Genomic DNA, 26,728 nt, shown 5'->3' with positions numbered 1-26,728 from the left:
GGCGTACTTAAAGGCGTCTGCGAAAAGGGTGGAGGGAGGGGGCGAGCGAACGGGAAAAGGCAAGGAGTAAGGTATTTCCGGACGGGACCGACCAAGACTGGATCCTCCTCGCTGAATCACTTATTCATGGAATCAGAATCGATTAAGTCTGCACGTTAAGCAATCGCCCGAGCGCCCAAAAGCATCGTGCAAGCTCAGACTGCAGATGCCCCGCGTTTAGCACAAAGGACACTAAATGCCGGACGTTGCCGACTTAGTCCAGTTTCATGAAGTCTCATCGTGCCACCAAAGGGACTAAAATGAGCAAAGAGAGATCAATATATGTATGTGAACACACCCAGGGTGTCCAGTTTTTTTTTTCATTGAGAAAAATATTAAAATTCTGCATAAGAGCAAGCGAAAGCATAAGAAAATCCGATTGAACGGCCGACATTTCTCAAATCCTGCTTTTACGACCGATTTATCCTCAAATCCTGATGAAATCGGGATTCAATTCTGATTGACCTCAAATCAAGAAATAGGAGAAGTCGGACAAAATTTGGAAACTTTATGTTCTTCTAACTCTGTTCATACAAAACTTTGAGGTTCTAAAAGTGGTTCCATTGGTTTCTTCGTTAAATTGTCTACAGTAAGCACCCCTTGTTTAAAATGTGACAAAATAAATATCAAAATTTGCAGTTTTAGTCAAAAATTTCATGTCCAACCGCTCTAATATTGACTCAATCCACTGTGAGCCTGGACTGGGTGAGTTTTGTTCACTTTACAATGCTTAGTACATGAGAAACTCTACCGAAAATATCCGTCGTGAATGTGTAAAAAAGCTCTCGTGACGAAACGAAATGAAAAAGAAGTAGTTCGTCTCCGTTCTCTGCCGCTAACTGAGAACGCATTTAGTTTTGCGCCAACGTCGTGAGTGAATGACAAATAGATACAAAGGCAAAAGTCTGGGAACAAAAGTAGAAAAATAAACATCAGCCTCGCAATCCTATTAATTTCCTCGGCCTCCCTTTATTTTTTCGTCGCTAATAATAATGACGCGGAATGAAACTAAAGAAGAAGCAAAAAAAATGGAAAAGGAATCCAATATCAAAGACCGAAGGAGCAGGAATACCTTGTGGGTACATAAAGGGGAGCGAACAAAGCTGAGACGGATCAGCTGTTCAAATTCAGAGAGGACGACGGGGAGAGGGCAGGGTTCCAGGGTTGCGAGCTATGGTGGTTTTTATATTCTTTCTCAGCCACCCTTTCTTGGTTTTCTCCTCACTCACGAGTTTGCTACCTCGGGCATCGGGGGGTCTGGACCCGACACACCGGTTGCCGGGCTGCGCGCTGCACCCCGCCCGCGTTTCACGGGGGATAAAAAGGGGATTCCGCCGCAGGTGCGGCAACGCTGCCTGACGTCTCATTGAACTCGCTTGAAATAATGGTTCCACTGCAAGGTTTCGCCGCGGACAAAAAGAAGCCTTCAATAGTCCGTGTAAAATCGGGCAGGAAAAACTGAAAAAGTTCCAGGTTCACGGATGATTTTGAGCGGGAGACTTGGAGCGTCTGACAGCAGTATTCGAGCCCTCTTATTTTCTCATGAGTTTTGACTCTAAACGCAAGATCCGGCAAAACTATCTGGGAGTTCTTCCGTAGGAAACAAAATGTTGTGGCAAAATTGGGTTGGGCGTGGGGGTGGGGAATTACAGAACTAATCCACAGCCTAACAGGGTTGATTAATGTACCCTACAGGGCACAGTGAATCGAGTCAATTAGAGAGGTCTGACATAACTTGCAAACTTTAAAAGCTTATGACTACGTTCATATGAAACTTTAATGTTTTAAAAGTGGTTTCATGCGTTTTCTCGTGAAATTTCCTTCTTAAAGTGCACCTTAAAATTTAAAATATGACGAAAAAACCATCATAGTTTGCAGTTGTAGTCAAAAATTTCAAGTCCGACCTCTCTAATTTGCTCGATCCACTCTACGGCGCAATGAACACCCAAAACTTCCAGGGTTGCAATATTTGATTGAGATAAATGGCAAATTCAAAAAAAAAGCAGTGAGCGGTTGGCGGAAAATAGCCAAATTTCTAAACGATTCACTTCAAACGCTTACACAGCATTACTTAAAATAACAATCATGACTTGAAATTTTACGTATCGAGAGACTGTTAAAAAACTATGTTTTATTGTCCTGAATTGGTTTTGTTCGCTGGGCAGAACAATTTTGAATTTCACCTATTTAAGCACATTTTGCCTCCTTTTTTAGAATTTCAAAACTAGTAAAAGCCATACAGTGCTGTTTGGAATGACTGTGGTGATCCTTACTGCTCCTCAGCAGTCCTCACTATGAAACAACCAAAATATATTTGCCTCGTGAACTCTCCATTGGGAACTTTTGCTTTCTTGACCTTACCCTCATGATAAGATATGTTACTCTCAAGCCATTAGAGACCCATTCAGGACGAACAAATGCACAATTTTAGCGCCACTTGATGTGGCTCACCAGTTGCGATTTTCCACCCTTCAATAATTGAACCACTAGGAATTGATGGTAACAATGAGTACTATAAAATGACCTTAATGATTTCATGCCACCATACAGCGGTAGAGCAGAATACCGTGAAACATAGTCGAATAAGGAATTCTACGAGCCTCTGTAAGACTTGAGTGATCACGGGCCTGTAGGGTGAGGGACTTGGACGAAACGCGGAGCGCTATGACGTAGCACTTAAAGAACCAGTGGAAGTATGAGAACCCCCGGCCAACACCTGGACGTCCCGAATTATATCAAGCTCCAGCCTTTTCACACGTTCAGCCGTTCTCAGTTTCTGATTTCAACGCGTGTTTCAATTATTCTGAATATTTACCTCCCTTCCATGGAGCATAATAAAACTCGTTGAATAAGTTTAGGAGTATAGTAATCTTTATAGGTATTTCTGACACGTTCTAGGGAAAACACCGTTATGGCTCTTAAAGCCTCAGTTGTGTTTCAGACTCCGGGCTAAATGTTTAATACCTCTATACAGAAAATACGGGGGATAGCGGCCGGTTAGGGATTTGTGTCCTGTGACTTAAGGTACGGAACCTTAGGCGCGTCTAGACGCGGCGTCCTGGACGCGGCGTCCAGACGCCGATAAATCTGTCTAATGATTTTTGCGCGGGGACGGCACCTTAGCGGCGAAGAGACGCTGCGGAAAACGCCGAGCGAGGACGCTCCGATCTGTTTCGAACAGATCGGAGCGAAGACGCCGAGAAATTCCGCTCAGTCCGCTGCCTTTCCTACCGATTTTTGAATGTGTTTAGTTCGACAAACCCACGAATCGATCACAAAGGCCGTGAATTGATCGACAAAAGCCGCGAATCGATCGAAAATTCCGTGAATCGATCGACAAGAGCCGTGGATCGACCGACCCACCCGTGAATCAATCGACAAAAGCCGTGGATAGATCGACAAACCTGTGAGTCTATCGACAAACCTGTGAATCGATCGACAAACCTATGAGTCGATCGACAAACCTGCGAATCGATCGACAAACCTATGAGTCGATCGACAAACCTGTGAGTTAAACGACAAACCCGTGAATCGATCCACCAAGTTGTGAATCGATCGAATTACGTCGATTGGTTCACGTTTTGGTTTTTCGATCGATTCATGTCGATTGACTAGATACCGGTTTTCCTTTTAATTGTCAATCATTCCTCGTCTATCGATCCACATTTTTTGTCGATCGAATCGACATCCGTTTTTTAGTAATTTGTCCATCGATTGGTGTCGATCGATTCACGTTTTTATTTTTCGGTCGATTTTTGTCGATCGAATCCATACCCTCCTTAAAAAAAGGGCGCACAGCCATTTTCGTTGCCCAGAGCATACTGTCCGATCAACAAAAATTCGAGAAATTGACGGCGGACAGAGCGGAAAAAATCCACGGATTCCGCTCCTAAGGTGCCGTGCTCCAAAATGTGAGCGTCTTCTCGCCCTCGACTCGGTAGCAGCATTTTCCGCCGGCGTCCAGGACGCCGCGTCCAGACGCGCCTAAGGTTCCGTAGCTTTATGGAAAACAAATCCAGGTTTTGGACTGGGACTGGGTGCGTAAAAAAACCATCGAAACCTTTGTGCCCAAAAAAATTAAACCTTCTGTCCCCACCGTACTGCCATCATATGGAATCTCATTTGGCCCCAACGAGCTAAAATTTTGGTCCAGTTTGTTGTATCTTGTACCACGTTCCTGAAAATTACAAATTCGAAGCGTCGTGCTCGTTGACACCACATGCCTAGACGAATTGTGCGTCGAACTGCAGTCTTTGTTATACATTTTAGTAGCTCAAAAGGAGGAAATGAATAGACGGGATAGTTAGAATACTAAATCGATAAAGAACACCCATTATTGTCGTACATTTTTACACAGAGTTGCAACAGAATTTAGAAAATTAAGTTCCCTGACATTTCCCTGATTTTTATGTCACGTTGTGATAAAATTCCCTGACAATTGAGGATATGCCAAATGCTTTAAAAGACGTGATTTGAAAATAGTTTTCAAGCAAAATTTGGTCTTCGAATCGTCGAACCCATTCTACCTCGGAAGGAAGTAAACGTTACTGGACAATTTTTCCTTGACATTTTAGTTATTTTCCCTAACACTTGCAAGTTTTCCCTGGCCTTTTAAGATTCCCAGACATTTCTTGGTATTCTCTAACTATGACAATCCCGTTTACATCTTTCTGAGTCATACAGATGCAAGAGGATCACATGAATCACATTTTGCAATAGGAAACCACTATCTCTGGCTCTTCTATAAAAGCACCTTACTGCACGGGGAAACCAATGACATGTATGTTGTTTCCAAAATGAGCCGGGAATAGTGGTTCCTTACTTCAAAATGTGATCCACATTTACTTCAGGTCCTAACTCTCCGATCCAAAACGCGCTTTATTCGGTCCTAAATCCTGCAAGTCAAGCGCTACATGCTGCCGCGCTAAGGAAGAACGCCTTATGAACATTCGAGGGTTGCCAAATTTCCTTCGATAAAATGTTCATTTTTGAGGAAATTTATGAATATTTTTCCTTGAAATTCTCAGGAACTTCATGTGAAAGTGCGAGCAAAATCATATGAAAAATTGGAAGAAAAATACTCATATGTTAACCGGAAAATTCGTGTTTTATCAAAGAAAATTTGGCAACGCCTTGAGGCTCATACGGCGTTTTTCCTTAGCACGGCAGCATGGTCCACCCGCGGGGTTCCCGATTCATGAATAAGCGTCGGGCCCAGACTAATTTTCGAGCTCCATCGAGTTCCGATAATTTCGATTTCGGCGTGATTTACCGCGCACGAATTCATGAGCACCGCCGAAATCCGGTGGTCCCGAGGCACCTTAGAAGGCGAAACTGGTACCGCGCCGCTAATGGGCCTCGCTCAACTTGGATTCATGGCTCTTAACCTTTTTTCTGTCTTCCGTTTTCAGGTGAAAGCAAACCTTGTCCCCGTCCGTCGTGAATATGTCTGCGAGGTACCACCACGACGCAGTGCTTCGAAAAAACGCCGTATGAGCATTCAATGTTGTCAAACTTCCTCTCGAAAGATATTAATTTTTGAAGAAAGTTGTGAATATGTAGGTACCCTTGGCATTGTCAGACCTTTTAGATCAAATTACGAACGAAATCGTCTAAAAAATTGGAGGAAAAATATTCCTAAGTTTACTGGGAAATTCGTGTTTCATCAAACACTGAAAAAAAATTCTCAGCGTTTTTACCAAGGTCCGTTGGTACCTTTACCATCTCAATTTTTTTTACCAATTATTGGTAGTTTTACCAAGACAGACTGGTAAGCTTACCTAAAAACCGGTATTTTTACTGGTTTTTTTTTCAGGTAAAAATACCACTTTTATTGGTAATCCATTCACGTTAACTTTGCCATTTCATCCCGGTAATTCTACCACAGTCGATAAAAAATATTGGCGTTTTTACCAAGCTCCAGTAAAATTACCGAGAAAGTTCAATAATTTTACCGAGATTTCTCGGTAAAATTACCAATTCCATACATGGTAATTTTACCAAGAAAAAACTGGGATCAAATAGAACCCTGAATTCTTGGTAATTTTACCCTTTTCTTAGTAAATACACCGAGATTTTTTTTTTCAGTGAAGGAGATTTGGCAACGCCTGAAAGCTCATACGGCGTTCTTCCTTGGGCCAGTTCCATCAGCCCACTTTTTTGTCCGGCAGAAATATGGAGCAGACTCGCACACGAATCGCGGGGTTTTTTTCGCCCCCCGATTCGACAAGGCTTCGAGAAAGCTTCTCCTTGTCCTCTGCCAAGAATCATGATAAAAACTCGAGTTGTTGCGTTTTTTCGATGGAATAAGCAGTCTCATAATTTGCGTCTCAAACGACGACACGGTCGTGCTGAAGACGAACGGCGTAAGAACGTTCTGATCCTGCCAAATTTCTCCTGATAAGATATGGGTCAACGCAGCAAAGCCTGTGAATTTTTTGCTTCATATTGTTCAACAAGGTTGCCACAAAATTTAGAAAATGAAATGACCTGAAATTTCCCTGACCATTTGAGTAAAATTCCCTGACAATTGAAGATATGCAAAATCAAAATGCAAATAATGACAAAAAGACATAGTTTGAAATGGTTTGCAGGTAAAAAAATCTGTCGTTCTAAACGTCAAAATTCTAGGAGGCTAATGAAGGTGAACTAATAATTTTTCCCGGACACTTTCGTGGCTCTCCCTGGAACATTTTGAGAAATTAATTGCATTTTGAGACTACCCTGATGCGAATTGAAAATGTTGAGGATTTTGTGATTTCTTTGCACGTAGGTCGGTAAATAGAATCAATCCATCTTAAAATAGAGCTTTGTCGATGCCCTGATAAAATTATCACCAACTCAATACTATCAGATGCAGTGCGAGTAAACGATCCTATTGTGACAAGAGTTATTTTTCTCGGTACCCAAAACAGCTCGACGTGACGGATCTGGAGTGTGGGAGAAAAACGCGCCGTCTACACCCGTGGTTGGACAAAAATAACGCGTTTCCTCGAAAATCAAAATCCTTTGAAAACACCTGATTTAGTTCTCCAAACTGACACGATTCAGTTACGTGAATAAATTAGTTTCCACGGCTACTAGACCATCTCTCTTTGTTCACCTGCTTAACCCCCGCCTTTGTTTTAGCAGACCTGTCCTTCTTTCTTCTGCCCAGATGATGACCGTTTTTCAAAGCTGTGACAAGAAAAACAGCGGATTTTCGTTAAGTTTCTGGTGTAGTTACGCCTTTCTTTGCTAGCAGAGTAGAACTCTGGCGATGATGGCTCCTGTTCGAATGATAAATTCAAAAGTAGCTGGAACGTGGGTACACTACTATTCCACACTATACTACAGAATTTCTTGATTATAGAGTACTCGGGGTCCATACCTGACTGCTTTGCGGTTCAGGCCCTGACGAAAAATCAGAGTCCTTTTTTAAGTAGCTCTATAGAAGCTGTGCAAAGCCTTTGTAGGTAATCAAAATTTAACCTCATTTTGCAATAAGGACCATTCCTGATCCAAGAACATATTTCTATGTTGGGAAACTAATAGCAAGGGGCCATACGTCGGTTCTGAAATGAACTAGTTTAGGTATCCACTATCTAGGGTAATCTGACTACACTGCATGTTGCCTAATTTATTCTCATATTTTAATTTTTCACTTTAGTAACACGAAACTGAACAATATAACGCCTTGAAACTTGATGGAAATTCCCCTGGATGAGGAAGGATTAATTCGTACAGTTTCAAGATTTAATATTGCCTTGTTTTGCGTCAAAGACATAAGACCTGAGATGAAATGAGGCAAGGTATAGTGTTGTGAGGCGGATTCTCCTTGCATCCGTCCAAAAGAGCAAGAAATGATGGCTCTTCCTCACAAAATGAAGCCCAATTCAAAAATCTGGAGACAGTGATTCCATCAAGAGATTACGCCCAGCTAGGCGATAGTTAAAAAATCGTGGAGATTATCCTAGTAGATTGCATAAAATGAAATTTTAAAGGTAAGAGAGAATTTGAGGATTGATTGAGAGCCAGGAACTCATACCTATCTGGACTATCAAGAGGCTTCCAGGAGCATGGAGAATGAAGGATGATCTAAGCAGATGGAAGTTAAAAAAATGAATGAACACCCCCCCCCCCCCCAACTCATCACTACAAGTTCAATCAGCCAACAAAATGCCCGTGCCATTCAAAGAAGTATGGGCATGAGGAAAAAAGAAACGCAGATAAGATGACACAAATACTGAGTAAAAAACCGAACCATTTTCAAAAACGATTACCTAATGATAGCAATGATTATGTTTATTTATTTTTGTAAAATTTTCCTATCACAAAGCTTAGCTCACGGTCAAATCGATGATCAAAGAGAAAGAAAAACGACCCTCACAATTCGTATCAGCAAGACGAGTTGAGGAGAGGGCTAAAATCTAACTGCTGGAATGCTTGACCTCGCATTTACAGCGTCATACATACAATAAAGAACCACTTCGCCGGCGAATAGGGTATGAGAAGGTTGTATATTATTGTGAATGTGAATTGCACAGATGGAACTCTAATAGGTCTGTGAAGGATACTGAGTTGCCACATTCGCTGTGCAGAGATACCAACACTGGTAATTAGCTTAGTTGGATGGCTCTGGATCTTGCAATCCAAGGTCCTTCTTATTTTGGGGGTTGATTATAAAGGCGAGAATCAATGAAAACACTGTCAGGCATTTGCAGCAAATCACCACTAAAGTAAGCAGCGTTTTGTAAAAGAGAGGCACTGAACATTTTTAAATCAAGTGGGCTGGAGTTAGTTATAAGCTCGTTCAGGGCAATTGATTCTCCTACTTACACCAAAGACTTAAGTATTCAGGAAAAAAATGACGCCTTGAACCTATTTTTCCGTGGTCCTTCTAGGTAACAATCCTGACTGTAAGTATTTCACACATGGACTCTGGAAAAAAAGCTTGGGGTACAGGAACTGGATTTCATGGGTTCCACTGAACCCACAGGGGTTCTTATAAATACTTACCAAAGTTTCCAGTTACTTAACTGAACCGAAGTTCAGTTCAGAGGCCGAAAACTTGGTCATCAGAACCGAAAAACTTTGGTGTTCAATATTGACCCACGTTTTTTCTCAGTTTGTGATGTGTATGTAAGAGGAAAGTCTAAAATAAAACCTATTTTCTGCAGCTGACAAACAAATTTTCCTCAACCATGCATTTTTAAGTAAATCAAACACTAGGTAAGTACTGCTCCAAGTTGACTTTATACAACAAGAGCCTGTTGAGCTAGGGTGAAGTATCTGATTGCTCTAGTCTAGTGGTCAAATGGAAGCAGAAAATAAACCTTGAGTAGCTTGTTTCCAAAAGTGAATCCATTTTAACAGAGATGGCTGATGTTCTACTGGATCAAAATATCGAGTAAACAATGTACATGGGTATTAAATTTTCAAAACTGAGACTTTCAGAATCTTGTCTCAACTTGTTTGTGGTCAAAGCTGAGCCTTTCGCGTTCTGGACTCAATTTGAATACACACACAAACACAGATTCATCGTTAAAAACTCCTCAACGTCTCCAGTTTTGATTGTACTTGGTTCAAGAAATCTAAACTGCCTATACAAACCGAAGATTATGATACCAGGATAACATAGAGGTTTTTCACCTTCTTATGACTTTCAACTGTTATCCTGGGTAGCAGTAAGATAAATTCGAATTTGAGCTAACGGCTTGAGGGCAACAGGAAAGTGATAGCCAATTTGACTCAAAATTCCTGGTTGTAAATATATTCCTCTTCAAAGGAGGCTTGAAGCTCCTTCCTGTAAAATTCAACTGCTGCTTCGAAAACAGGGATCCAACACAATTATCGATCGAGAATACCCATTGATAACATCTCATTAGTGACGATTTGATAAGGAAGGGCACAGACTTGAGTCAAATTGAGATCCTAGACCAACACGGGTTAGCATGCAACGTAAAAATCCATGCGAGGAAAAGATCTGAAAGGTGGACGAGAGAGCTAGCAGCAAATGGCGACCAAACGTGTAGCAGAGTGACTGGGAGTGAACAGAATCTGTCCTGTTTTTACTTTTTCTCAATTTCGTAAGAGGATGCACTAGATTAACTAGGACACAACACGCCTATGGCTTTGTCGCCACTGGGTCGAAATTTACCTAGAATTAATTAAAACGAAGCTTCCATCCAATTTGAACGGAGTCATTAAGCGGATGTTGTTTGGAGAAACGAATTGTCCGGAAATTACCCGATACGATCGAGGTAAGGCCGTCAAGACACTTCCAAATTCCTACAGATATTGCTTTCAAAGTACTGAGCCACGCTGAGTCATGGGGCGTACTCGGAATGCGTTATAGCTGATCGGAAATAGCACGGATCTCATGTGGGTGGGGTGGGTCATTAAGTGTTAACCTGATGATATTGGGACATGGGAGGACATACACTGGTAATGAAATATGAATTGTGTAATAGTAACCATCTCATCAGGAAGCAAGATATACTCGATTGAGATTGATTGGCCTGAAAACTGGGGAAAACGAGCGAGTACTCACCAACTTGCAGCACACTGTCGACACATCCTGACTCGAGGAGCTTTAATCCTTTGTAAAATGATAGATGTTCACCACTGGAAGTCACTGAGGGGACACGGGATAAGGAAGAATACATACAAATATCCCTTTCATCACGGGGGAAAGACCAATAAATGATCCGTCTTTGCACAGGCTCAGGGATCCTATCGTATCGCTCCTCGATTCTTTGGAAAGGAATATTCTCTGCGACCACTTTGGCTGTGATATCGAGGAGCGTGTCCGGGCACTTTCCGCGACGGTGGGTCGAATCATTTTGGAGAGGCACACTACCGAACAAAAACAAATAATTAGAACTACTTTCGAGCAAAGATGAAGAACTGCTGGTGCTGGGACCGCCGACGCGCGAACAGCACAGACGCTTCGCGCTCGACATTTCTCTCGCGACTGGCCCGGTGAGCGGGCGAGGACCTGAATCACAATTACATACTAACTCAGTTCCCCTCCGAAGCATGCGCCTGCATCCCCACCACTGAACCATTTAACTCCTACCACAGTAACACTATACAAAGCCGTTTGTTTATACTCCCCACATGTTACCGTATCTTGCAACAGCAAAGCAAGGTGCACCGGAGCTCTGAGCTATGCTTCGCCTTCAGAAAGAGCAGTCTTCTCGACACATTGACGGCCCAGTCTAACAATAGGATGGAGGAAAATGATTGCTCAACCTTAGAGGGGTAATATGATTCTGTAATAAAATCTTCGGGGCCCGATCCCTCCCCCTCAGACCTTAAAACCATCTTTCCTCCTTTCTGCATTACCACTTATACCATGCCTACACATAAAGTATGCCTACCTACCCTTCAAGTTTGAGAAACCTACATCTATTCTCTCAATTCTCTCGTCATTTTCTTCATCTCGGGAAGTTGGAGCTCCTTGAGCGAGCCCTGTCTGAAGTGTTCGAAACCTGGTTGGATCATAATATCGTCTCAAACTTTACGCTCATTTTTATTTTATTTTTTTTATTTTATTTTATTTTTTATATTTTTTTTATTTTTATTTTATTTTTTATATTTTTTTATTTTTATTTTATTTTATATATTTTTTTTATTTTATTTTATTTTATTTTATTTTTTATATTTTTTTTATTTTTTTTTTATTTTATTTTTTTTTTCAACCTTAATATAATAATCGAAATTAATTCGAAAACTCGAGTTTTTTACGATGTTCATTTTTTTGCGTAGAAACAACCCTTTTCTGACGCTATTTTTATCGTCTCCTGAAAAATTTCATTAATCCGAGATGGGTCGATTTAAAACTGAGAGATTTTTTTTTTTTTTTCTGTTGTTTAATGGCTTTGTGACTAAGCACCTGCAGCCTGAGAGATTCAATTTCTCTTCTTCCAGGAAGTCGAGCCTTTTACTGACAAAAATGTCCAGCGTATTTTACACCCGAAGAGCAACACATAAATCACATAATGGCAGAGAGGAAATATAGAAAAAGCAACAACTTAACTCCAAAACTAGCAGACTTCTCTTTTTAGAGGGGAAAAAATACAACACTGTGGCAGGGCCGAATTGACCGGGGTAGTGGGGTGCCCCAAGGGCCCCCTAATTTTTTTTCTTTCTTTTAAAATACCTACTTATTTCCAATTTTTCCTCTCTGCGAGCGGTCCGATCAAATCATTTGAGGGGCCCCTGCAGTCTTGAGGATTTTGGAGGATTGGTGAGGTCCTGAAACTGGGATTTTAGGAGTCATGAGGCCCTTACAGTTTAGGATTCAGGGCTTCTGATGGCCTTTCGGGAATCTGAGATTGAAATTTCGATGAAACCTCCTAGCGGAGACAGAGACACCGATGATTTTGAAAATTTTGGAACTGCGGTTAATTTTCCCATAAGCGAGCATATACATATTTTAAACGTATTCTGCATAAACAGAATATTTAAAAAAAAAAAAAAAAAAAAAAAAAAAAAAAAAACCAACGGTCAACTTTGAAAGCGAAATGGACTTCCGCCCGTTTGCCCAGGGAAGATTGCTGAGGGAAGTAGACAGGGAGGGTATAAGATAGGTGAATGTACAATATGCGAATTTGGAATGGGATTAGCCTTACAGGCTATTTGAAAAAAAAAAAAAAAAAATTGCAAGAAATTCAGCCATTCAGGCGAAGATGGTCGACGGGCAGCAGCGTGAAGGCAAAGGCATACTTCCGTCATGAGGAAAAACACCGTATTAACATTTTCAGATTGCCAAATTTCCCATTAAAAAATACAGTGAAATCTCACTAACAATAAGTCGAATCGTCCAGGGACTGAGAGAAATGTCGACTTACGCGGTTTTTCGTCTCATCCAGTTTCCTGCTTATTAAACTCGAAAACACGAGCTTTAAGTGACTTTAAGTATCTACTTTCTTTTTTTTTTAAATTTTTCAAAAATCCATCACAAATTTCAAATTTACGTGGTTTAATGTTATCTCTTTGCTTCCGACAAATCATCGAAGGATGTCAAAAGTTACAAATTTTGATTCTCTTACTTTCGTACTTCCTTCAAAATTACAGGCACGTTTTCATGCATCTTTACTTGAAATTTTTTCTTTCTTTTTAAATCGCTCCTCTCTCTTTATTTCCCTCGTAAAAAATCTAATTTTTGTCAGGTATTCCGAAAACTTTTCCTCGACTATAGCAACTTTTCATCCTTGACAAAATAAAATCCACATATTCGTCTTAATTGTAGTTTTCTTACATTGCGTCCATGGCGGTGACTAGGAAACGCAGGAATTTTCGATTTAAACAGGGTTTCGTCTTGACAGTAGTTGGATTCGGCAAGATTGCAATTTGATTTGAATTTTTTGAAAAATTGAATATTTGTCTTTAAATTTTTGAAAGAATATCACTCGGAATTGAATCTCTCAGTTCGAAAACGCGACCCAACTTGGGTTTCTTTCAATGTAAATTTTTTAAGGAAAAAACACTTCCTTTTCTGGCTGTTACGCAGTTCTTATCGTCCTCCAAAAAATTCAATTTTTCCGAGATGGGTAGTTTTTGAATTGAGGGTTTCAATTCAATCCAGCGCATCAGAAAATTCCAAGGAAAAATATTCATAACTTTCTTTAAAATTCATTTCTTCACGAAAAAAACAGTCGGTGCCATACATATACAACAGAACCTTCTGTTCACAGGCTCCTGCACTTTCTTTGTTATACTTACAGATTTTTTTTGCTGTGAGAACAGAATTCCGGTCTTGAACATAGAGTGCTTTTTCCTCATAACGGAAACTTCTGCAGCTGTAACAAAGAAAGTGCAGGAGCCCCATGAATTGAACAGAGCCATTTTTTTTCATTGTCGGGCAAAATTAGGCAACTTTGAGATGCACATACGGCATTTTTTCAATGGAAGTACGTACGGGGACGAGTGTACTGCCGTGATAAGGAAGAACGCCGTATAAGCCTTCAGACGTTGCCAAATTTCCTCCGGTAAAATTTTTATTTTTGAAGAAAATTATCAATATTTTCCATTGAAATTACAGACTTTTCAGATCAAATTACAAACAAAATTATCTGAGAGATTTGAAGAAAAATATGTACAAATTTTCTCGAAAATTAGTGATTTATCATAGGATATTTCACTGAAAAAAAATTCTCGGCGTTTTTACCACGGTCCGTTGGTACCTTTACCATCTCAATTTTTTTTACCAATTATTAGCAATTTTACCAAGACAGACTGGTAAGCTTACCTGAAAACCGGTATTTTTACTGTTTTTTTTCAGGTAAGAACACCATTTTTATTGGTAATCGATTCCCGGTAACTTTGCCATTTTATCTCGGTAATTCTACCACAGTCGATAAAAAATATTGGCGTCTTTGCCGAAGTCCAGTAAAATTACCGAGAAAGTTCAATAATATTACCGAGATTTCTCGGTAAAATTACCAATTCCATAAATGGTATTTTCACCAAGAAAAAACTGGGATCAAATAGAACCCTGAATTCTTTGTAATTTTACCCTTTTCTTGGTAAATACACCGAGATTTTTTTTCAATGAAATTTTCTGGAAAATTAGTGATTTATCATAGGATATTTGGCAACGCCTGAAGGCTCATATTGCGTTTTTCCTTAGCACGACAGGACGAGTGTAGCGGGAGGCGAAGGGAAGGATGCGAGATAATGAATGGACGACGAGGCTAATGATTGGGGCCGACGACTCATAGCCCCGAAGGTTTAAGGCTCCCCTTTTCCCTTTTGCGCTATCAAAAATATTATGCGACTCTGGATCAATACCGGCAGGACTCAGGAGGCAGCAGTTGTAGTGGTAGTGGTGCAATCTCCCGCAATCGTGTCTCATGCAAGCTTTCGCATCATGCGCCTTCTCCTGGGGACGTCGTATTCATATGCTCGTTTTTCAAACGCCTCCTTTCCTTAAACTGCTGTGCTGAGGAAAAACGCCGTAAGAGCCCCTGCCAATTGTGTTCCACAAAGCTGATTTCCATTAAAAAGTGACATGGATTTTTTTTTTCTTTTTCCTTTTTTTTTGTGTCGCACTAGGCGATTTTACAATTTCCAAAGAGAGACCCGCAGATCCGTAGAAACATTTTTCTAACAACAAAACTACACAAGAAAAATTTGAAGGAAAAACTGGAAAAATGGAACAGGAATTATTTCCATGTCACCTTTTCATGGGAACCAACGTCATGGAAATCAGCCTCATGGAACATTTTTAGCATTTTTAGGCAAGCCTTTCAGACAATACTAAATTTTCTACCATAACATAATAATTTTTAGAAAACTTTTAAAAAAAATTATCAAATTTTAAGAAACTCGTTTTCAAGGGGCGACATAGACAAGGTCTGAACTACAAGAAAACTTCACATGTTTCCTCTTCAGAACCTTTCTCAGAAAACGATTCTTACAACGAAAAGTACGGAAACCAACTCCTGGATGAGATATCAACAACTTGCTTTCAATAGATGTCAAAGAGAAGTTAGATAGAAATAATTATTTTACCCTCCAAAAGAATATCATTGGTGGCTTTCGGTCAGGTCAAAAACGACCCATCTTTGGGGTCTCCAAATTTCAGTCACTCATTTTGCCAGGACAAAAAAAAAAGTTTGGTATCTGCTACGTTTTTTTTTGGTGCTGCCTGTTAGGTTGGTGCTGCTATTGGTGCTTTCTATGATATAATAATAACATGCACCAACAATATTCTCACATCATCGGGAGCTATCGGCTCGAAGAAGTTTTTTTTTTAGTTTTTTTGTATTTTTCTCCCTCAGTATCGAGTTGTCAATTTACTTCGTCCCAAAAGGCGACGGAGGGATTCCTAGCGATTAGACGTACCCATGACCTAAGATAAAAAAATCTGAATAACGGAAGCACGGCAACGCTGCAATGCACTTTTAACACTAAGTGCCTCAATTAACCCAGGGATTGTATTCTCAACGATCTCGAGACACAAAGGACCGAGGAAATTTTGACCAAAAACGGGGAAAGGCCGGGGAGCGTAACAACGGCGAAGAACGCGGAGGGAAAGGTTCAGTGGCGTGGCGTGCTTTGCGATAAATCGATTGGTCCGCCATTTAAACCTACCAAAAAGGATCGATTAACAGGGTGTTTGCAACGAACACTTTAGTAATCGATTCTTTCCCATAGCTTTAAATGGAGAAATATCGATAATCGATCATTCACGCCTCGCAGGAGCCGAAGCACGATGCGCGAGGGGGAGAAGAGGGCGTTTGATCGAGGATGAAAAGAAACGGTGTGAAGTGTCTGGTGTCCTTTCAGCACATTCGGTGCGACCTAGTTTTGATACCCCTGCGACGCGACGAGCGGGGCATACTTTCGTGTATATTAAGATGCATAATTTATTGATTGAAGGCGCGCTCATTAGGAGCCGAGCTCGCCGTTCGTGCCAGCGCGTCGTTCCATTAAGCAGGTGTAAAAGAGCTTTTATGAGTTCATCGGAGCAATCAACGGTGCAGGCTTGCACACCGTCATGAGGATAAACGCCGTATGAACAACCCTAGGTTGCCAATCTTCTCTAATTAAATAAGGACAATTTGTGACTTTTTTTCGCTGAATTTTCTCGGAGGATTTTAATTGCAATAATTGTACACATTCAGCTACATTTGAAAGGGGTAAGAAAGACATTATCTGGCGACAACAAGTACAGGACTCGGCATTTTCTGACCCACTCAATTTTCCAAACCGAACTGAGTATGACACTTAGGGTTTTTTACTTTAGTTTTTTTTTCCTTTTTTTGGTTTTTTTGTTTTTTTTGTTTTTTTTTGTTTATATTGTTTTTGTTGTTTTTTTGTTTTTATTGTTTTTTTTTGTTTTTATTGATTTTGTTGTTTTTTGTTTTTGTTGTTTCTTTATTTTTATTTTTTTGCAAATAGCCAAAAGGAAAACCAGTACTTTAGCAATTCTTGTTCAAAACATCGATGTTTGTTCGGGTATTTCCGATGAAAACTATAATGGTCATCGACGTATGATGGAAGAACAGTCATAAACAGAACCGACTACAAAATTTCATAAAACAGCCGGTGGTTCTCGTCCGTACATTATCAAACCCGGTGCGCGGCGATTAAGTATTCACGCACAATTCCGGGTCGAACGCCGCACGGTGCGTTCTGAATGCAAACGAAACTCATAGGAGGAACGGAATCACCTATGCAAGCCAAACGGCCGGCTATAAGTTTCAGAGCGGAATACTGCCTTGCTAAGGAAAAGCGCCGTATGAGCCTTCAGGCGTTGCCAAATTTCCTTTGACAAACCACTATTTTTCAAGAAAATTTGGGAATATTTTTCTTCTAATTTCTCAGTTAATTTTGCTTGTAATTTGATCTAAACAGTCTGAAAATTTCAAGGAAAATATTGGATAATTTTTCTCAACAATAAACATTTTATCGGAGGAAACTTGGCAACTCTCGAATGTTCATACGGCGCTCTTCCTCACCCGGCAGAATACAATGGTCGAAGCGGAGAAGATTCTGGACGATAGGAGCCTCAGGGGGAGGAACACCCGGTCCGCCCGGAAGCAATTTTTCTTGCCATTAAAAATTCTGTCGGGACATTGCTCTGCGGACCAAGACGTCACCAGACCGAAACGGTTATTTTTAGATTCAGTTGCCGTCCGGCGGAAGGAAGCCAACAGGAGCCAGGTAACCTGCAAATCCTGCCTCCGTAATTTCATGTGCAAAAAATTTTAATTTTACCCCTCACCCTCGCCCTCGTCCGTTTTCGCATACACCCTCCTGCTTTTGCATGTAAATATTCAAATTTCGTATCGTGTCGCCTCTCGCTGTATCCTGCGTCAGTTGCGGGCTTCTCCCAGCGCGCTGATGAGGGTATATAACGGTGGTGTCGGCAGAGTGCTCCAACATCTGCGGTACGAGACATCGGAAATGGACCAGAATTTACCGCTGGATCGACTAATTTTCGTGTGGCACGAATCGTAAAAAATGAGAGACAAACGTGAGCAGGCCCGCCACATCCCATCTCGGGCCCTGGTACCAATTTTCTGGCCCAGGCCCCTAGCACCAATTTTCTGGCCCAGGCCCCTAGCACAGGGGGGGGGGGGGGGGTCCGGGGGGCCTCCCCCGGGAAATTTTTGAAATTTTAAATCTATTTGGACACATTATGAAGCTCTTATGATGGAGATTTTCCATAAATTTCTGCAGAATAATTACGCCTTTTTGTTTACTTTCAGCACCAAAAACTTTCGAATTGTTGCATTCAAAACATCTATAAATTTTTTTTTGAGGGGGCAGATGATAATTTTCAATTCTATGGGGAGCCGGGCCCCCCTGGACTCCCCTTTCGTACGTCTATGGCAAGGGAGTTAAGCCATTGAAGTCGAGGATGTCCAGAAAGGAGCCTGTTAGCATCCGACAACGGAAGAAAATGAAACACAGTTACTAAAAATATCATTCTACATATACTCAAAATCTTGAAAATCTCTAAAAAAGTAAGAAAAATTTTATAGTGCCCTAGCGTGTTTTTGAAACTTTATTCACCTTTCGCGGAATTTTTAGGGTAATTTTTTCACTTTTCCCTACGAGACAAGGGTTACACATGAATTCGTAGTGGTTTGTCACCTGCGTCACGGGCCCCTCCAGGGCCCGGGCCCCGGTACCAAGGACCCAGTATCCCCCCCCTTGTGGCGGGCCTGAACGTGAGAAAGGAACTTACGAGGAAACCTGTGGGAAAAAAAAAAAAAAAAAAAAAAAAAAAAAAAAACCTAAAAAAGGAGAAGAAAAAAGATTAACAAAGATTTTGTGACGTATTTTACAATTTCACTATTATACCCATCATCGTTATTGTTGTGTGATCTTTCTTCATCATCTCAACACTTATTTTCTGGGAATCTCGTGCAATAATGTCAGATGGTAGGTATGCCCTTCAAAAGATGAAACTCGGGCGAAAATTGTGACAAGATGCAGCTGAGGTGGATCGAAGAGGTCATTGGAACCTCCAAGTCCATACTCGATACATGGTTTTCTCAACCATAGAAGTAGAAAATAAAAGTATCGACAAAACTCGGTTCATATCGTTACCACTGTTTCAAATATTTTGGAGGAAGATCAGGGCCGGATTCACCTACTTGCCGCCCATGGGCCGCCTGTATTTTGCCGCCCCCTCTTCATTCGTTTTGAAACTCGATAAAAACCATCAAGTGAACGTGCCAGCGGGGGAGGGGTGCATAAGACGCATTTACTCGTGTTGAACACATTTTTTGGGAAAGCCCTGTCAACACTACTAGCAAAAGTTCACGGAACTTTGCGCGAAAGTTAAGTTTCGTGAACCTATCTCTGTGTGGACAAGGCCTTCCACGTTAGGCGCAAAGCGTGAAGTATTCAGACAGTCTTGTAGGCGCAATGCCATTCACGCCGACCGCTGCTGAACGCACTGTGTTGGACGCAATGCGTGAGGTATTCACGCAGTCTTGTAGGCGCTATGCGTTTCACGCTGACCGCACTGTGTTTGGCGCAATGCGTGAAGTATTCATGCATTCTTGTAGGCGCTATCCATTTCACGCTGACCGCAATGACCGCACTGTGTTTGATGCAATGCGAGAAGTATTCGTGCAGTCTTGTAGGCGCTAATATGTGTTACATGCCGATCGCCAAGGGCTTCTCTTTTTCATCTCAAGTCCTCGTTATCGTTTCTCTCTAAGTCGCGCCGTTCCAGGCCAAATTGTGTGTTTGGTTTCTCTCTTAACTCGACTAATTGAAGGTACTGTCTCTTGTATCACTGAAAGACGACAAAAGTAGAAATTACCGTACTTTCAGTAAATGAGAGATTTTGTCGCCTTTTCTCGTTTGGAATTTTTTTTGTCTAAATCCGATTTTTTTTATACCTACACTTAAAAAAATTGCATATTTTTGCCACCCCTTAGATTTGCCGCCATGAGCCGCGGCCCATGTGGCCACCCCCTTAATCCGGCCCTGAGGAAGATATTAGTCTCAGATTTTCTGGTTCCTGCTTTTTTCTCTTTCATTATTTCCTTAAAATTTTAAGTAGCTCATAGTTACCTGTAAGCAACAATTTTTTTTCCACACGTTTCCTTAAAGTGCATGTCTACATATGATCAAGCTGGGCAATAGTTTATGAAACTCGAAAATCAATGCATTGATCATGACGTCATAGCATTTATTTACTAATTACAATGTGGGAGTAAGTGTAGTAAACAATCAACGTTATGTAATCAGCCATCGATTCATGACGTTTCTCGATGAAGCTAGACGATTCTTCCAAATGATAGACACCGGGAGGAAAGAACCAAAATTGGTATTGGCTGAATCACTTAATTGGTTGATAAAAATTTACAGATAAGTTTGATGAAACGGAAGCTGTCAGAGTGCGTAGAAAAATCTTCGACGTTGTGTGTGGAATAGATGCGTTCTTAATTTATGTCTTAGCAAAAAACCTCTAGTTTGTTTTGTGATTAGAAGCAGACATTTGGACTTATGAACATGATTGCACATCTGGTGAGCGCTGCCGTTTTGGCATTCATCCACGCTGAGTGTATCCTGGCAGATAGTAAGTTAACGAATTTTTATCATCGGTCATAATTTAGCTGTCACATTCCAAAAAATTACTTCGGTGAAGTGATAAGAATAAAATGTGAGAAAATGATATCAGATATGAATAACAGTAAATTGTACTTTCATGCACTGAAGTTCCTTCGCATGGGCTTTAATAGGGATAACCAAATGCGGGTCCTTTGCTGCGTCGGAACTAGTACAAAATAATGGATTGTTTCGTATAGAGTTTACGAATTTTATAAGTTTTCAGTTTTCCTGAATTTTTCACGGTGTTTCAACCTTAGATTTACACTATTCCTCCATTTTTTTTCAGGAAGTATCCTGATGACGGTTCTGACATTACGTAGCTGCGTAAATGAATTGTAAAAGATAACCTAGAATACAGTTAGTGACGTCAGTGACTATAGTGTAAAAATATGTTATGTTCCTTTCAATTTGAGCACATTAATTTTAGCCATTTCCCCTCCGTCGTCTATCTAATGCATCAACGCAAATCTACTAATCATGCAATCTAATGTATCTAAAACATATGATGCAATTTAATTAACTTCTAGGTAGCTCAAAATGCATCTTTACCTCGATGAAGGCGCACGCTTGTGTACTTCACTTCATGAATACTGAGAGCTTAATGCGGGATACAACTATTCGACCTTCCAAGTAATTAAAATTGCATAGCCTGTAAAATTGAAGGAGCTTTTCTTCTTTGTGTCCATAGATCATATTGAGGCTTACCCGGTGTTCGCTCAGGAAGGATCTGCAAAGGTAGGGTCAGTACCTCTGCCTCAGGCGAAACAGCTCCTGGTGCATTTCCAGCAGCGACCTCGCCCACAACCTCGGCCGTACCCACCTCCTCCGCCACCGCCTCAACCTCAACCTCAGCCTCAACCTGTCCCAAATCCAAAACCGGACCCCAGTGATCCCTATGAATTACATGAAGTTCAAGAGAATGCTGATTCTTTTGATCCTTATGGAGCTCGTCAACAGTTTCCTGATCCTGAGTTGTTCCAACCGCAGACTCGGGTTCAACCTCAACCTCAGCCGAACCAACCAGCCCCAGAACCACATCGAGGTTAGTTAATCGAGAGTAAAATGTATCTCAAGTCAATGTACAGATCACAAGTGAACTTTATCAGGCTATACGAGGGTCATCCAAAAAGTAAGGTTCCCTACCTTGTATCTTCCGAACGAAAAGAGATAAATAAAATCGGTAAAAACGTGCATATTAGGCATACTCTAAGCTTTAAAAGAAGCTCAAGTTTTTGAAAATCGGTTGAGGACTTCGCGAGAAAACTCAATTTTACTGAGACGACCTCCCGTCGTCGCGTGCCCACCTCCGAGGTCAGGATGCGCGGAGAGTCCCTTACTTCAGACTCGGCTTATCGCCTCTAAACATCAAATCGAAAAGGAATTTAAAAGATTTTATCAAGTAGGCCTTACCTTACTTTTTGAGATAGTCTCCGCATCTTTTTTGACATTTCTGGTATCATTACAGCAGCTCTTTCATGCCTTCCGCATAAAAGGTCTCGGCTTGGCTCCAAAACCAGTCATTGCCAGCGATCTGCACTTCCAAATTAGTTGCTTACCGTGGTAAAATTTTTCCCCAATCCTCCGTACTCTCTTAATTTAGCCTCAGGTGACTTTTGTCTATTCCTGAGATGAAAAACTCCCACTGTGGAAAGCGATTTCCAACCGATTTAGAGGTGCAGATTGCTGGCAATGACTGGTTTTGGAGCCAAGACGAGACCTTTTACGCGGAAGGCATGAAAGAGCTGCTGTAATGATACCAGAAATGTCAAAAAAGATGCGGAGACTATCTCAAAAAGTAAGGTATGGCCTACTTGATAAAATCTTTTAAATTCCTTTTCGATTTGATGTTTAGAGGCGATAAGCCGAGTCTGAAGTAAGGGACTCTCCGCGCATCCTGACCTCGGAGGTGGGCACGCGACGACGGGAGGTCGTCTCGGTAAAATTGAGTTTTCTCGCGAAGTCCTCAACCGATTTTCAAAAACTTGAGCTTCTTTTAAAGCTTAGAGTATGCCTAATATGCACGTTTTTACCGATTTTATTTATCTCTTTTCGTTCGGAAGATACAAGGTAGGGAACCTTACTTTTTGGATGACCCTCGTATTATGGATTTATTTTATGTATCAGTCAAGGAGTTTTCAAAGAAAGATAAAGGTACATCATGTTTTATACACGGAGAAAAAAACTTCGTGCATGAGACCCGAAGTTGAGGTCATATGGATCTCTGAAGTTTTCGGATCACGCATCCGAAAACTTGAGGTCCAGCTGCCGAAGTTCGGGTCAGACATCTAAGTACTTCGGTATTTACCGGAGTACTTCAGATGTGTGACCCTACCTTTGGTATATATGGAAGTACTTTAGATGTCTGACCCGAACTTCGGCAGCTGGACCTCAAGTTTTCGGATGCGCGATCCGAAAACTTCAGAGATCCATATGACCTCAACTTCGGGTCTCATGCACGAAGTTTTTCTCTCCGTGTAACTGTCAACAGAAGTTAGTACCGTGTCTTACTCAATGCTGATGGCTCCATGAAACTTGGGTCTGCCACTGATACAAAACATGTTTCCTTGCTTGCTGATTTGTACATTACTGAAAAAAGGGAGAAGGAAATTTTGTTACGCACTATTAAGGTGGATGACGTTGCAACTTAGTTTGTTTTTGGGCCAATGTAAGACATATGCTTGCATTTTTATCCGACAAAACTCCCAAACTAAGTATCTCAGTTCAGGATGTTGCAGACTTCCTGTCATACTGTATTTTTTAAACGGAGACCTATACTCATTATCAGTTCTTACAAATTACCGTGATTTTTCTTCTCAGTACCAAGCAAATTCTGAAAAAACTTCGAGGAATAATGTTGATTTGTTGTGATTATTTGTCCTCCATTCCATTTCCCTGCAGTTTTTCACGTCCTTTTCTGTTTCTCGCTGAAGGTTTCAGCATTGAAGACATCGAAAGCAAGCCCATATTCGTGTTCACCACCACCGACGACAAATCCTACGACATCGTCTACGCTCTGAGTGGCATCAGCGGCCTCAACCTAGACCCGGCCACCAAATACATCGCCGACTTCCTGATCTCCAACGACACCGAGAAGCTCGTCGTTGTCTTCAACTACCAGAACTTCCCGTTCACCAAACTGCCCGACCTACCCATCGCTCGGCTTATCCTGCCCAACGACCTGAAGCTCTCTTTCTTCGACTTGGAGAACCTCAACAAACCCATCGTCGCCATCTTCACCAAGCAGCAGCTCAACGCCTTGGACAGTTTCGTTCAGAACACGCATGTCAGTCTCATTGGTCAGATCAAGCTGCCCAAACCCGCCTCTTCGTCGAGGACCGGGAGCATCCATGGAGTAAATTATGTACTTGGAGGTTTTAAATTATGAACTATCTGAAATATCAAGAAAATAAGATGGAGGTAAGAAGGGGAGGGAAGTGGGTTTCCTTCCTCTTCCTGCATGGTAAATCTCACCCTTAAAAATCTCGGGGGAAAGTGAAGAGCGGAAAATTTCAGTGGCGGATCCAGCAACTGGCAACATTGTATTTTCTCCATTTAAACCTATGAAAAAGTATCGATTCTTGGAGGGGCCAGGTGCTCCGGAAAGAATCGATTATTTAGCATAAGTTTAAATGGAGGGAATCCGGTGTTGCCAAATTGCTGGATCCGCCTCAGGACATTTTCTTCCCGAGAGTAGATAGCTTTAAAAAAAATCGAGTAACATGAGGCGGAATCTATACTTCACGCGGGGTGATCTTCACCTATACAGAGCAGATTTTACTCAACATTGATACCCCTTGGCGTGTTCAGCAACTTTAAACGCCCGGAGTGAAATGCTATTTCGCTGTCACTCCGTTATTTGTAACAGTATTGACTTTTTTGTGTGACTCGTTTTGTTCATTTTGATGAGGAATTTATCGAGACTTTTAACGTCTTACCTCTGCCCTCTTCTGACGAATTTTGCCTCTTCATGGCATATTTTGCATCCCTGAGATTTGGCTAAATCAATGTCCCCCGAAATGAGAGATCACACAGATCTGATTACCGCGTTTTGAGGAATTCATGTGTAAATAATGTGTTTTTGGCAGTTGGAATAGATTTAAAACGTTTAAAACGTTACGTTACGTTACGGGTAAGATTCGAGAGTCGATTGATCGCAATTATTTCTGAATTTTAAGACACTTTTTTAAAAAAATCCATGAAAGTCATAATGCGTGTTAGTGTGTCTTGTGTTGTAAAAATGTTGATGACGGAATGAGTCGAACGATTACACATTGTATCGCATTGTCTTTCGACTCTTCGATTTTTCGGGCGTGGTTTGAAAGTTATTTCAAATTTTCTATTGATCAAATTTCTAATTTCACAAATTCAATCCTGACTCACAACCGAATTGTTTGACTTTCATGAATACCGATTTTGAAAAACTTTTTTCTTGAGGTCCATGATTTCAAAAATTTAGGGAAATTCGGATGATATCACCTACTTCAATGCTACGGAATTACTCTCATCACAATATTTCAAATCTGCATCAGCATTTATCAATCACAGATTTGTTCACTCCCTTGATTTTGGAGATTCATTTTTATTCTTAAAAATGTGACTTTCGCCTTACATTGTTCCTAAAGCTCAAAAAATGTGTACATAATTATAAGTATTGTTTGCTGTGTAAAAACTGAGTTGTACTCTGCTTAGGTTTTAATATTTTTTTCTATTTTTAGCATACAGAACCACTAACCTTTTTTCTAATAACACCAATTCTTTCAATTTTGGATTTTTTTTTTCATTAGTGAATAAAAATCTATACTCACTTAAACATCCGCAGCTTTGACAGAAGGAAACAAATGAGTACGTAGGGGTGATTTCACGATAACATAAATAGTTATGCCATCACGAAATGGTTATGAGCCACTTGGAGTAAAACAATTTGTTACTCTCTACCAGAGCTTTTATCATTTTTCTCGATTTTTTTTACGAAGCAACGAATTTTACCGATGCAAAAATTCATATGCGTGCAATTCGTCCTCTTTCAGGCCTTCCTTGAAAAACTGATACCCATGGTCGCTTATCAAAGTAATCGTTCCCCATTTAAAATTATGGTAATGAATCGATTATTAAGGTGTTCGTTGCGGACAATGTTTACCGATCCTTTTCCACAGATTTGAATGGCACACATCAATTGACATATCGCAAAGCATGCCATGCCACAGATGGCAAAAGGAGAAAATACACGTCAGATATTTTCATAATGAACAGTTCCCTTATCTTCATTTTCCATGGAAAGTTATTTGCAATGGAGTCGGTGCTGGTGATCAGACCGTCCTTTGGCTGTCCTGCGTGATGCATCTAAAATATTTGAAGGCACTTAATGTAAAAGCAGAATTTGTATTCTCATCTGAGCTTTTTGGTAACCCACCTCCCCTATGAGTTTCAGTTCCAACATTCCAACTTACCACTTGAATAGGCGTAAACCTCGGTCCAGCACTTCAAAATTTCCGTGCCCCAGGTGAGGATCGAACTCACAACCTCGGCATAGCTTGCGACGACTGTCCTATAAGTACCGCGCGCTAACCGATTGCGCCACTGGGGCCCCATGCCAATCAACCTTCATTTCCAGTCTTTGGCTGAATTCTCTACAATGGATTCCCTCAGATAGGTGAATAGGTGAGCTCATCCATCCTGTCGTCAACGCACCGCATCAAACGGCTCGTTTGCAGAAACGCCTATCTCCCATACAATTTTAGTGGCATCTATGCTTTTCTTCAATATGAATCGTTTGTCCTGGGTTGAAAGCTCATTTTTTGTGGGCTGGGTTCCAGTGGTGTGGCGTGCTTTGCGATATATCGATTGGTCTGCCATTTATAGTTATGAAAAAGGAGCGATAGGTTTTAAAGTAAATAATTTTAATGTAAGTAAGTGGCTATTCTAGAGTTTGCCAAAACCATGGAAATGTTTAATTTTTGTGGTATTTTTAATTTATATCTCGTGCAAATTCACTCGTATCCTGAACGGATCCGTTTGTGAGGTGATATGTTTATGTTTACCCAGACTTTGTCAAAAGCCTCGTCTCCAATGGTTTTTTATCCTCTGATTCGATTTTAAAGGTTTCTGGAAACCTTTTAAT

General features: G+C 40.9%; 2 protein-coding genes and 1 non-coding gene across 3 annotated transcripts in view; 1 reads left to right on the top strand and 2 right to left on the bottom strand.

The window, feature by feature from the left end:
- LOC109042145 (zinc finger SWIM domain-containing protein 5) overlaps positions 1–11,025 on the bottom strand; it is a 186,850-nt gene extending 175,825 nt beyond the window's left edge. The window contains exon 1 of the mRNA XM_019058723.2: positions 10,571–11,025. Within this exon, the coding sequence (XP_018914268.2) occupies positions 10,571–10,982 (412 nt within the window). The 5' untranslated portion in view covers positions 10,983–11,025. The remainder of the gene's footprint in view (positions 1–10,570) is intronic.
- Positions 11,026–20,352: 9,327 nt separating this feature from the next.
- Positions 20,353–25,544, top strand: LOC109042215 (uncharacterized). The gene is made up of 3 exons (XM_072300312.1): positions 20,353–20,578; positions 21,299–21,652; positions 23,541–25,544. Exons 1-3 carry the CDS (start codon positions 20,506–20,508, stop codon positions 23,993–23,995), a joined length of 882 nt encoding a protein of 293 aa, XP_072156413.1. The 5' UTR covers positions 20,353–20,505; the 3' UTR covers positions 23,996–25,544.
- Positions 25,545–26,102: 558 nt separating this feature from the next.
- Positions 26,103–26,194, bottom strand: TRNAI-UAU (transfer RNA isoleucine (anticodon UAU)). Its single transcript is given in 2 exon segments — positions 26,103–26,138; positions 26,157–26,194. It is a non-coding gene; the product is annotated as a tRNA-Ile (tRNA).
- Positions 26,195–26,728: the final 534 nt, after the last annotated feature.

Source organism: Bemisia tabaci, chromosome 5, assembly GCF_918797505.1.
Source record: "Bemisia tabaci chromosome 5, PGI_BMITA_v3".
NCBI lineage: Eukaryota > Metazoa > Arthropoda > Insecta > Hemiptera > Aleyrodidae > Bemisia > Bemisia tabaci.
Note: the sequence above shows the minus strand (reverse complement) of the source record. Positions and strands in the feature narration are given on the sequence as shown.

Excerpts from the sequence above, each read along its gene's own strand:
- LOC109042215 (XM_072300312.1), top strand. The coding sequence starts at position 20,506 with ATGAACATGATTGCACATCTGGTGAGCGCTGCCGTTTTGGCATTCATC. Across the intron at positions 20,579-21,298 it reads TGAGTGTATCCTGGCAGATA|ATCATATTGAGGCTTACCCG; the intron begins GTAAGTTAACGA and ends TTGTGTCCATAG. Across the intron at positions 21,653-23,540 it reads AGCCCCAGAACCACATCGAG|GTTTCAGCATTGAAGACATC; the intron begins GTTAGTTAATCG and ends TTCTCGCTGAAG.